Here is a 12909-nt window from a genome sequence, read left to right as displayed (position 1 = left end):
TCTGCCCCTCCCCTGTTCGTGCTCTGTCTCTCTCTGTCTCAAAAATAAACGTTAAAAAATAAATAAATAAAAAATAAATAAAAGAAAAAAGACTGTTAGAAACTTAAGCTCTCCAAGCGCTGTTAGCCCCCTAGGGAGTCTTTCCAATGTCCTCCTAATTCCCCATTATGTGGCCCCGAGGGACTACAGGAGTTTGTCCCGATCCTCCCCTCCTAACTGACCTGGAGAAACCACTTTCCAGACTGGGAACGAATCTCTGTCTGTAGTGACGCCAGAGCCACACTCTTGGTGCTGAGTGCCACTGCTGTAAAGCAGCCTCAGCCTCAAGAGTGCCAAAACAGTTCAAGTGGGGGGTGGGGGTCTCTGATAAATCCCAACAGGTTCCCATCTCTGTCGCTACTCCCTTTTGTCTAGGCCCTTTGAGAAATAGGCCCCTTTTCTCCTTAGTTCCTCTACCTCTATTCACTTACTGGGCCTGGATTTCTCACAGAACTATCATGCCAGAATCTCCCTCTCCCCAAAGGGGAAATAATTCTAGAATTGGACAACAGTAATCAAAATAGCCAACCAGGGGGATGCAATGACACTTCCACATCTTTCATTTGCTCCATACCTGACTATAGCTGCATCTAGGGACCCTGATTATTTGTTCCTACCGGATTACCTACCATCCCCGTAATGGGCAAAATCCTTAACTGATATGGGGAGAATCCCAAGTGCACCTCCCCATGAAGATTCAAAGAGATCCCTCGAAACCTCTCTGCAGAATTAATCAGTAGCCTGTAAACGAAGAAGCCCCTCAAAGCACCAAGGCCTTAATAGATTATAAGTCTGAAGGCTTCACTAGTTCCCTGTAATACTCCTATTTTATGTGTAAGAAAATCCAGTACCCAAGGATGGAGGTTTGTCCAGGACCTAAAAGCAACAAATACCATTGTTTTCTCTCAGCATCTTGTTGTTCTCAACCCTTCTATGCTACTGATATCCATTCCTAGTGAAAGCAAATTTTTCACAATTTAATGATGCCATGCATTTTTGCATTCTAGCTGGTAGGAATAGCCAGTATCTTTTTGCCCTCACTTGGGAAGAACAGCAGCACACCTGGACAGAAATACCCCAGGGTTCTGCAGAGTCCCTCTTACTTTTCACAAACCTTAAATGATGACGTGGATCATAGGAAGTTTTCTGAAGGCTCTACTTTGTTAAAATATGTAGATGATTTGCTTCTCTATACCCCCTTCTCAAACCTCTTCACAGGAGAGAGCATCCACCTGTTAAAATTTGTGGCCTTAAAGGGATAGAAAGTCTCCAAAGTGGGGTGGGGATGGGGGCGGGGAGCAGTTTGCTCAAATTTAGGTTTGATACTTAGGGCACCTGATCTAAAAGGAAACGTCATTTAGAATGGAATCGGGAGGCAGTTGGGGGAACTCTCCTGCCCTCTCACTTCTCCTCAACTATAGACCCAGCAGGAAGAAAGGAGCCTGGCAAGTTGATAGTATTTTAGGTGCTACTTACTAACCTCATAGGAGGAAGAAAACCTTTCTTCCTCCCCTGGCAACAGCCCAGCCAATGAGGGACTGCCATATCAGCCAATGAGAAGCCACTATACTTCAAACTCCATTTACTCCAATGGCCTTTTTTTGTTTGAACAGCCTTTCCAACTCCCCCCAACCCCACCTGCCACTCCCTGCTCTCCTCTATAAAAGAGTGTTCCCCTCTTTTGCTCTGTAGGCTTGCCTATGGTTTTGCTGTAGCTTGCTTGTAAAGGATTGTAATTCTCTGTTGTTCCCAAATAAACTCCTTTTTGCTGGTAAAGTAACTGGCAGATTTATTTCTTTCAATTCTTTTTTTAATGTTTATTTATTTTTGAAGGAGAGAGAGAGACAGAGCATGAGCAGGGGAGGGGCAGAGAGAGAGGGAGACAGGGAATTTGAAGCAGGCTCCAGGCTCTGAGCTACCAGCACAGAGCCCTTCGTGGGACTCAAACCCACAAAGTGTGAGATCATGACCTGAGCCAAAGTCAGATGCTTAACCGACTGAGCCACCCAGGCGCCCACGGCAGATTTATTTCTAACACGTTCAAGTTGTTTTCTTCCTTCCCCCACACCCAGCAGGCCACTTTCGGAAAGTAGGAAAACAGGGGGCGCCTGGGTGGCTTAGTCAGTTAAACGTCTGACTTTGGCTCAGGTCATGATCTCATGGTCTGTGAGTCAAGCCCCGAGTCGGGCTCTGTGCTGACAGCTAGGAGCCTGGAGCCTGCTTCGGATTCTGTGTCTCCCTCTCCTTCTCTGCCCCTCCTCAACTCATGCTCTATCTGTCAAAAATAAATAAACGTTAAAAAAAAAAAAAAAAGAAAGAAAGAAAATAGGAAAACAGGGCAAAAAGATTATCCTTCCCTACACCTTTCCCTTTTTTTCCACATTTTGTACGCTCTGGGTGGGTGGGCTATTCTTGGGTCTTTCTCACAGGCTCATTTAGCCACAAAAGATTTGAAAAGGCCATACACCTCGATTAAAAATATAAACATTAAATGCACTAAAATATGACACTGACCCTTCCTTCCCTTATGTTTTTGAATCCTCTGCTGTCTTTGACAGCTTTGATTATCATACCAGGGTTTATTTCTTGAAGGTCTCACATATAAGACTCTATGCTTTTTCCAATATAATCCAGTGGTTCATACTGAGGCACCAAAAAAGTCATCCTCAGCTCTGCACTTGTTGGGATGAGAAAATGCTTAGCAGTAGACAGAATTTACTGGAGAATGGAAATTTTTTTTCCTCTGATTTTGATAGGCTAGAAATGGGCATTTTAATCATGGGGTATTTCCATATTTATCCAGGGTCAAAGGCAAATATGTAATACACAAACTTGAAAAAAATAATTGTCTCAGAAAAAATAAAGGCCTCACGATAGAAAACATCACTTAATTTTTTGTTCATTATTGTCATTTTTATGAGATCATTAATTACATAGAGAAAAATCTCCCTAAAGGTCAAAGTCCATTTTGACCATTTGATATTTACTCACGTTGGTCCAGAAGGAGGATAGGTTGATTTTCTGCAATCTTCTGTCCACTAAAAAAAAAGAAAATTAAGTTTCACAAAGTCACAAATTGAACAGGCAATTTGAAAAACAGTCAAAAGTCATGGCAACAAAAAACAAGCATGGTTTGCCCTTTTATATCATTTCAATACCTCTTAAAAGTCTTCTCCTCCCAAGAAAATTTCTACAGTCTCAAACTCAAGTACATTTTCAGTCTTAATTCAGTTTGCACTAGTGCTGTAATGTGGCTTCTATGTTGCAAACACACTGAGTAAAGAGGAAATGTAAAAAGTAGATGGACACGTTCATGTCTGATAGGCTGACTTGTGAGGAACAGTGAATTGCCTGACAAAATATGCTACCGCTTGAATTTATGAGCTAACTCCATTGTGATAGAGATTTGCATCGCAAACCAGATTTTCAGGACACACTGCATAGGCCCTTCATAATCTGGCCATAATTTACCTTCTCCGCTTCATTTCCTGCCACTCCCCCCACCACGTATAGTCACATGCAACCACATCCTCTGATCGCTCACCCTTCCCCGCCCCAGCATGCTGTTCCTGCTGCCTAACATGCCTTTTCTTCCACCTAGTGAACTCTGGGCTTTACATTCTAAGATCCAGGTCAAATGCTGTCTGTTTTGTGAAGTTTCCTGTACTTCTCATATGAACACAGCTATCCTCTCCTCTTATGAAAACAGCTATCCTCTCCTCTACCTTCCCCATGGCACCGAGCCCAGCTCCATTACTGTAGTTATACACTGCAGTGTAACTATTCATTTTCTCTGTCCATGACCAGATTCTGTGCTCCTTGAGGTGAACGTGGCTCCTATCACTGAGGCCACTCAGTGAATGAATGAGTGAGACGGTTTCAGGGAGAAGTGTTTTAAGCTCGGTAGCAAAATAAAAGGAGCTCTTAACATAACATGAGAAAAGTCCACATGGATTTATGATTCTTTTATTACTAATTCAAGATAGCAAGCATGTTTATCTCCTTCTCTCCACAGACCCAATATTGTAAAAGTAAAATAACTTTTTATAAAGAAGTATAGGGGCGCCCAGGTGGCTCAGTCAGTTACGCGTCTGACTCAATTTTGGCTCAGGTCATGATCTCACAGTTGGTAGGATCGAGCCCCATGTGGGCTCTGTGCTGACAGCGTGGAGCCCACTTGGGATTCTCTCTGCCCCTCTCCCCCTCTCAAACTAAACATTAAAAAAAAAAAAAGAAGTATAAATCCACAATAAGAGGTGGAATAGGGAAGGGAACTACTAGAACTAAAGTATGAGCTCAGAAAATATACCTGCAGCAAATTTGTGTAGGAATGTACATCTAACATCTTATTTTAACTTTTTTTTTTTAATTGAAGTATAGTTGATACACAATGTCACATTAGTTTCAGGTGTACAACATAGTGAACCCACAATTCTATACGCTGTGCTATGCTCACCACAAGCTACCATCTGTCGCCATACAAACTATTACAATACCACTAACTATATTCCCTATGTTGTACGTTTCATCCCTATGGCTTATTCATTTCATAATGTCTTAATTTTTTATAGGAAGGAGGTATATAATATACCCTGACATTACCTGTGATGCAAACACATTACCTGTGATGCAATCTTTAACTTTCTAAATAACTTTACCACAGTATAAGTTTCTCATCAAAGTGCTCAAGTTTTGCCTTGTAATTTTAGACTGAATTCACTAAGAAACAGCAGTGAGCATCAAATGATCAGAAGCTAATCCAATCACTAGAATTTAAACTGTTTCTAAATTACTATAGCATAACATACTAGATAATAAATAATAGCAATTTGATAATTCATTATCAAGTTGGCAAAAGCTAATGTCCAAAGCCATTCAATGTTCAGTAACAGTGGTTCACAGTGGTTCTTGTTCGGAAGAATTTTGGCCCGCAGCGCAACTTCACCGCTGTTAACCTATCTAACTACTACTAATACAGTAGTTTGGACATTTAGCATCTATGTCTTATAAAAATAAAAAAAAATGATAATGTTAAGTCTACGAAAGCAAAAGAAGTTCATAGTTGATATTACTGGTTTCATTAGCACATGACAGATTCAAATATTTTCCACAAAGTACCTTTCAACCAGTAATATAATTAATAATCACAAGCTTGAAACAGCTTGCATTTTCACAAGCTTTGAACATCTGTCCAGCTAAGCTTTGTCTCCTCTGCACATATTTTTACCATTGTCAATTGGTATAAAAAATAGCAGATTCCATTTCAGATCTTATTGAATTACCAAGTTCTCAAGTTCTTTGAAAGCATCCTTGCCTATAGTTGTTCCATGCAGACTATTCATTTTTCCTTTAATTTATAACATTTATTGGGGTGCCTGGGTGGCTCAGTCGGTTAAGCATCTGACTTCAGCTCAGGTCATGATCTCACGGTCCGTGAGTTAGAGCCCCACGTCGTGCTCTGTGCTGACAGCTCGGAGCCTAGAGCCTGCTTCAGGTTCTGTGTTTCCCTCTCTCTCTGCCCCTCCCCCACTCATGCTCTGTCTCCCTCTCAAAAATAAACATTAAAAATTTTTTTAACATAAAAAATAAATTTATAACATTTATTTAGGCAAAAAAAAATTCCAAAACAAAACTCTATACACACAACATTAACACCTAAGTGATGACCTGATGTTAATTCAGTTTCAAATTGGCAATGGTGCTTTAATAAATAGCAATAACTGGTCAGTATCAACAACTGGGAATCAATTTGCCTTGTTCTTTAATGGATATGGATGTTTCTGTCAAAGTCCTGGAGAACTGTTCTCATCTAAAGGCTAATAGTGCAACACAATTTTTTTCAGGATGCATTTCTTCTGCAGCAATCAAATGTGATTTCATTAACTTGCCATTGGGAAATAGTTTTCCTTGCTTTGATAACAGATGAGCTACTTAAAGACCTACTTTGCAGCCTCATTTGCTTTTTAAAATTTGTAAAGAAATTCTGCTGTGATGAGATATTTTGTTTTAAATTGTCTTGTTTTTCTGATCATTTTTTCCTATAAGATAGGAATACTGTGATGAGTGCTTAATCATGCCAAGTTGATGTATATTTTATTCCTTCAGCACAACTCTAGATGTGCTGTCATCTAGTTGAGTGACAAGATAATCCCATTTTCTACTTTGCCTCAAGGACACAACATTTGAAGCTCACTTTTCTTGTTTCAACATGATAGGTTTGCATTGGTAACTTTCTTTTTTTTCCCTAAAGATTAAAATAACACAACACATCGATGGGGCACCTGTGTGGCTCAGTCATTTTATTTAAGCAGCCGACTCTTGATCTTGGCTTAGATCATGATCCCACGGTTAGTGGGGTCAAGCCCTGCATCAGGCTTGTGCTGACAGCATGAGGTCTGCTTGGGATTCTCTCTCTCTCTCTCTCTCTCTCTCTCTCTGTCTCTCTCTCTCCTTCTGTCCCTTCCTCCCTCCCTCCATCTCCCCGGTCTGCTTAGGATTCTCTCTTTCTCTTTGCCCCTCCCCTGATGGTTTTCTTTCTCTCTCCCTCTCAAAATAAATAAAACACACACACACACACACACAAAATAATAATAACATGGTGCATTGATACATGTGGCACTTACAATGCTGCTGAGTTCAAAGTGCATGCACGTCACCTGAAGTGTGCCAAGCAACCGGGAAAAGCCTCAAGTGCACTGTACCCAGGCTCTGCTAGACCACTCAACTGTTGTAATGCTAAGCAGCCACAGACAGTAAGCAAACAAAGAAGTGTGGCTATGTTCCAGGACAACTCTGTTTATGGGCACTGACACGTGAATTCCGTATCATTTGCACATGTCACAAAATATTAATCTTTTGATTTTCCCCTTCCAATTTTCCAGAAATATAAAAACCATTCTTGGCTTAAAAAAAAAAAAACAAAAAAAAAACAAAAAAAAAAACAAAACAGGGGGCAGGATGCATTGGGCCAGCTGGCTGCAGTCTGCCGGCCACTGCTGTAAAGCGTGAACACCTACCTATGCAAGCTACCTCTGTTCTTCCTACACTCTTTTTTGTTTCTTTAGAGGAAAACCCTTTGCGGTGGTGTGTGTGAAAAAAAGAAAGAAGGAGATGGAGAGAGAGATTGTGTGTGTTTAGTTTTCTGCCCAGTGATAATGCCATATGTGGTTTTGTATGCAGTGGTCAGGATGGCGGTTATTTCCTGTTTACCGACCCCTCAATTTAACTCTACCTTCATCTTCCTTTATTACCTTTATAAGACCCTCCAGAATAATTGCCACTCTGAGCCAGGAGCCTCTTGGCGCTCTCCTTCTCTCACAACAGCTTCTTCTACTTTGTCTCATCAGCCAACACTCCTCCATTTACTACCTACATACCAAAAATTAATTAGAAGTGCCCCAGATGCAGAGTCCTTAAAATCACACATGAATGGACTTATGCAGTACTTGGCCGCACTTAGCTTTCCTATGGCTGCTGTAACAAATTACCACAAACATAATAGCTTAATATAACACAAATTTATCATGTTATAGCTCTGAAGGTCCGAAGTCTAAAATGGGTCTGCAGCTCAGAGCTCCCTCAGGGACTCTAAGGCAGAATCTGTTTCCCTGACTTTTCCAGCCTCTAGAGATCACCTGCATTCTTTGACTTATGGTCCCTTCCTCCATCTTCAAAGCCAGCAGCACAGCATCTTTTCTCTTCTCTGGCCTCCTGCCTCCCTCTTATAAGGACCTCTGTGATTATATTGGGCTCCTCTGAATAATCCAGTATAATGTCCTCATCTCAGGCTCCTTTACTAAATCATATCTGTAAAGGCCCCTTTGCCATAAAAAGCACATACTCACAGCTTCTCAGGACCTGGGCATCTTTGGGAAGCTATTATTCATCCCATCCATACAAAAGAAACTGTCAAATATGACATATAGTAAAATCTCAATACAGAGCAGGAATAACATATAAACATTTGCAATCAATGTGGGACACTAATCCTGAATCCCAATAAGCAAAATGCCCATCCTATAAGAATTCAATTCTTCTCATTAGTAGACCTATGTTACAAAAAAATGTATTAATTTGCTAATATATTTTCATCAACAGAAAATTTGTGGCAATATAGAAATTATGTAAGTACCTACATAATATCCTTTATTTGTCTCTTGGCCCAAAATGCCTAAAAGATTTACTTTCTGGCCCTGCACCAAAAAAAAGTTGAATGACTCCTGCCTGAGAGTAAAGGTCTCTTTTTTTTTTTTTTCATGTTTATTTGTTTTTGAAGGAGGGAGAGAGCATGAGCAGGGAAGGGGCAGTGAGAGAGGGAGACACAGAATCTGAAGCAGGCTCCAGGCTCGGAGCTGTCAGCACAGAGCCCGAAGCAGGGCTCAGACTCATGAGCCGTGAGATGATGACCTGAGCTGAAGTCAGGTGCTTAACCAACTGAGCCACTCAGGTGCCCCTAAAAGCCTCCTATTCTAATATTTAGGCACAAAGAAAACAAATTAAAAACAATATAACTAAAATATACTCCAATAATTTAAGGAACAGAAAAAATAAATAATATCAAATAATTACCAGTTTCAATATTCTGATTATTCACAATTTAAGGAACAGAAAAAAAAGTAATATCAAATAATTACCAGCTTCAACATTCTGATTACTCAAATAGTAACCTCAAGAGAAAGTCAATATATTGTTATATCCATGAAACAAGAGCAGAATGATATGAAAAAAAGGTGACCCAAGTAATTAAAAGCATAACTGCTGAAATAAAAAGACAGGAAAGTAAAGGTGAGAAAATCTGTCTTAGAATATAGAAAATACCATACAGAAAATACAGGAAAAATAAAATAAAATAAAACCACAGGAGGAAAAAAAAGATAAATGTTTATAAAATCAATATGTGGGGTCTAACAACTGATTAATAGTATTTTCAGAAAGAGAAAACACAGAAAACAAAGGGGAGGAAATTATGAGTGAAATTATGTAAGAAAATTTTCTAGAGCTGAATGGAGATGTGTCTTTGAAATAAAACCGCCTACTGATTACTCAAAAAGTGACTGAAAAAAAGAACCTTCAGTCAGACACATTACTGTGCTATTTCAGACATAAAGAATAAAGACAAAAAACATAAAAGCCTCTACACCTAAACTGGGGTGTGGGTCCTACAGAAGAATAAAAATGACACTCCCATCAGACTTCTCAACAGTTATATGAATGCTAGAAAAGAGTTACGCCATTATTTCCTTGGGAAGGAATTAATTTCAAACTAGAGTTTTACAGTTCATCAAGCAATCATCAATTTTTATATTTAAATAAAATCTTTGATTTTAAGTCATTGCAAGGACTCAGTTTACCTCCCACACATTATTTCTTAAGTTACTTCAAGACGTATTCTAGGAAAACAAGGAAGTAAACCAAGTAAAAGGAGGAACAGAATCTCAAAATAATGGTTCCAACTTACAGAGTGGTAAAGGTGATGGAGGGCTCCAGGATATAGGTGTCTAGAAAGGGGGACTCCATACAGTAAACTGTATGGTTTAAGGGCTGGAAGAACTTGAGGATAAGGAGAGAAGCATAGAACAAAGCATAAGAACAAAAAACAAACAGCAACTAGAAACTAAAGGAAGAAACTGTAGCATTGGAAAAATATGGTCCCTATGAAAAGAAACTCAGTAGGTTTCAAGAATAGACACAATAAATACTGAGATAATAAGTCAGAAGCTGAACAATACACAGAGTACAGTCAGGATGGCATAGGTTTGGTTTCTTCTTCTAATGACAAAAAATGAAAAGAAAACAATAAGAAACCCCAAGGGAAAAAATTTGTACAAAAATGTCATGGTATAAACATGAAGCAAACTAAAATGTGGCATGAATATGAATATTTGGCAGAAAATATAGTTGAATATACTTTCAGTGCCATTAGAGTTTTGGCTTCCGAATTATAGAGAAGGAAATGAAATCACAGCACACTAGGCAATAACCAATATTTACAGGTCATACTTCTTTAAACTGTTTACTATTTCCATTTTTTAAAAGGAGATATACAAAGAATGGATGACTCAATTACAGTTACAATTATGTTATTAATGTTTACTATGCAAGAATAAAAGTATATAGAACTGAAGAAGGGAGAAAAAAGTTAGAGGGGTCAAGGATGTCCATGTGTACCACTTCAATACTGTGCTACAGTATCTAGCCAGAGCAAGTAGGCAGGAAAATAAAAAGAATTCATACTGAAAAAGAAGTAAAATGGTCTCATTTTCAGATGATGTAATCCATAGAAATCCTAAGGAATCCACTAAAATTTTAAAAAATAATAATAAATTAATTCAGCAAGTTTGAAGTATACAAGACCAATGTACAAAAATTAATCCCATAAATAGCAATGAACAAACTGAAAGTGAAATTAGGAAAACAGTTCTACTTAAAATAGTATAAAAAAGAATACAGTACTTAGCAGTAAATTTAACCAAAGAAGTGCAAGACTTGCACACTGGAAACTATAAAATATTGTAAAAAGAAATTAAAGACCTAAATAAATGGAAAGACATACATGTTTATAAACTGGAAGACTTAATATTGTTAAGATGGCAATGCTCCTTAAACAGATCCACAGATTTGATGCAATACCTATTAAAATCCCAGCTGGCTTCTCTGCAGGAAGACAAGTGATCCTAAAATTCATATGAAAATTCAAGGGATCTATAATAGCCAAAACAGTCTTGAAAAAGACGAACCAAGTTGGAGGACTAACACTTCCTGATTTTAAACTCACTGTTAAAGCAACAGTAATCAAGACATTGCAGTATCAGTATAAAGACAGATAAATCAATGGAAGGGAATTCAGAGTCCAAGAAATAAACCCTCACATTTATGCCAATGGCAAAACTTAGAAATATATATATATCTTACAGCTTAGTGAGAAAAAGACAACTTAATTAAAAATAGGCAAAAGATCTAAAGAGACATTTCTCCAAAGAAAATATAAGTCAACAAACACACGAAAAGATGCTAAACAATAAGGAATATTGTAATAGTCAATAGGGAACAATAGTCAGTAGGGAAATGCAAATCAAAACCACAGTGAGGTACCACTTCACATCCACTAAGATAGCAATACTACTACTACTAATAAAACAAGTGTTGGCATGGATGTAGACAAATTGGGACCCTCATACAGCACTGGTGGGAGTGTAAAATAATGCAGCTGCTTTGGAAAACCGCCTGGCACTTCCTCAGTTAAACATATAGTTATCATGTGATCCAGTTAATTCTGCTCCTATGTATAAACTGAAAAAATATGAAAACACGTACATGCAAAAAAACTGTACACAAATACAAATGTTCACAGCAGCATTACAACAGGCAAAATGGAAACAACTCAAATGTTCATTAACTGATGGATGGATGATCAAAATGTAGTGTATCCATACAATGGAAATTATCCACTCATAAACAGAAATGAAGTATTGATACATGCTACAATGTGAATGAACCTTGAAAACATTATGCTAAGTGAAAGATGCGAGTCACAAAGGACCACATATTTTATGATCCCCTTTACGTAAATGTCAAGAAAGGGCAAATCTATGGACAGAAATTATGTAAGTGGTTGCCTAGGGCTGAGGGGTAGGTTTCAGGGTCAGGGCTAAGGGATAAGGTTTCCTTACCTTAGGGATGATGAAAATGTTCTAAAACTATCTGGAGAGATAGTTGCACAATTCTGTAAATATGCTGAAGCCATTAAATCATATACTTTTAGGGGGTGAATTGTATGGTATGTCAGTTATATATCAAAACTTAAAAAAAAAGAAAGAAAGGTGCATGGAAAATGGTTGAAGGTAAGCTAAACTTTTATCCATCACTGAAGTATTAGAGTAGACAATGTCTAAAGCTGAGTGAGACAAATTGAGCACAACCATATCAAAGTCATATTCATAATCAGGAGAGATTCAAAACTTTTTGCCCCCAATATGACACAAGCATCAATTAATCAAAAAAGACAGCTGCAAACTACTAGTGTGATAGTAGACATAGGTTCTGGCTGAATGTCACCTGAGTATTAACAGTTAAAAGTGTTTGCTTCTAGGGAAGGGAATGGAAAAAATCAAGAAGACTGTTGATTTTCATCATAAGCCTATCTACCTCATTTGATTTTCTTGGACTATATGCTTTGGTAGAAATTTTAAAACATTAAATTCAAAATTACATGATTCTGAGGTGCCTGGGTGGCTCAGACGGTTAAGTGTCTGACCCTTGGTTTTGGCTCAGGTCATAATCTCATGGTTCATGGGTTCAAGCCCCACATTGGGCTCTGCAATGACAATGTGGAACCTGCTTGGGATTCAATCTCTCTCTCTCTTTGTCCCTTCCGCTCTTGCTCTCTCAAAATAAATATACTTAAAAAAATAATAATGTTTCATTTACATGATGTGGAATATTTTCAAAGAATGAGTCTCTGACATTGTTTTTTAGTGTTTTAAAGCATTATTATCTAAAATTGTTTTAAAATAACAACTTACAGAGCAAGCACAGGAAGATGGTGGCAGAGTGGAAGGACCCTAGGCTTTCCTCATCCCACAAATACAACTAGATAACTATCAAATCATCCTAAATGCCTCAGAAATCAACCTGAAAAGTGGCAGAAAATACTACTCAAGTAAAGGTAGAGAAGAGGCCACATTGAAGAAGGCAGGAAGTGCAGAGATGTGCAGTAAGGGAGAAAAACAGATGGTGGCTGTTGCAGTGGGGAGGGAGCCAAGGTCATAGAGAAGGGCAAGTGACAAACTAGCACACAGGGGAGCACATGGCAAAACAAAATCCCCACAGCAATAGACTTAGAAAGCAAGAGGGGTCAAATTTTTTGACTTC

At 38.5% G+C, this 12909-nt stretch overlaps 1 protein-coding gene across 1 annotated transcript in view; it reads right to left on the bottom strand.

The window, feature by feature from the left end:
• ASAH1 (N-acylsphingosine amidohydrolase 1) overlaps positions 1–12909 on the bottom strand; it is a 50228-nt gene that overhangs the window by 22855 nt on the left and 14464 nt on the right. Inside the window, exon 2 of the mRNA XM_045454700.1 lies at positions 3031–3077. Coding sequence (XP_045310656.1) covers positions 3031–3077 — 47 coding nt within the window. The remainder of the gene's footprint in view (positions 1–3030; positions 3078–12909) is intronic.

Source organism: Leopardus geoffroyi, chromosome B1 (genome assembly GCF_018350155.1).
Source record: "Leopardus geoffroyi isolate Oge1 chromosome B1, O.geoffroyi_Oge1_pat1.0, whole genome shotgun sequence".
Taxonomy (NCBI): Eukaryota; Metazoa; Chordata; class Mammalia; order Carnivora; family Felidae; genus Leopardus; species Leopardus geoffroyi.
This window is presented reverse-complemented; position numbering and strand designations above follow the sequence as displayed.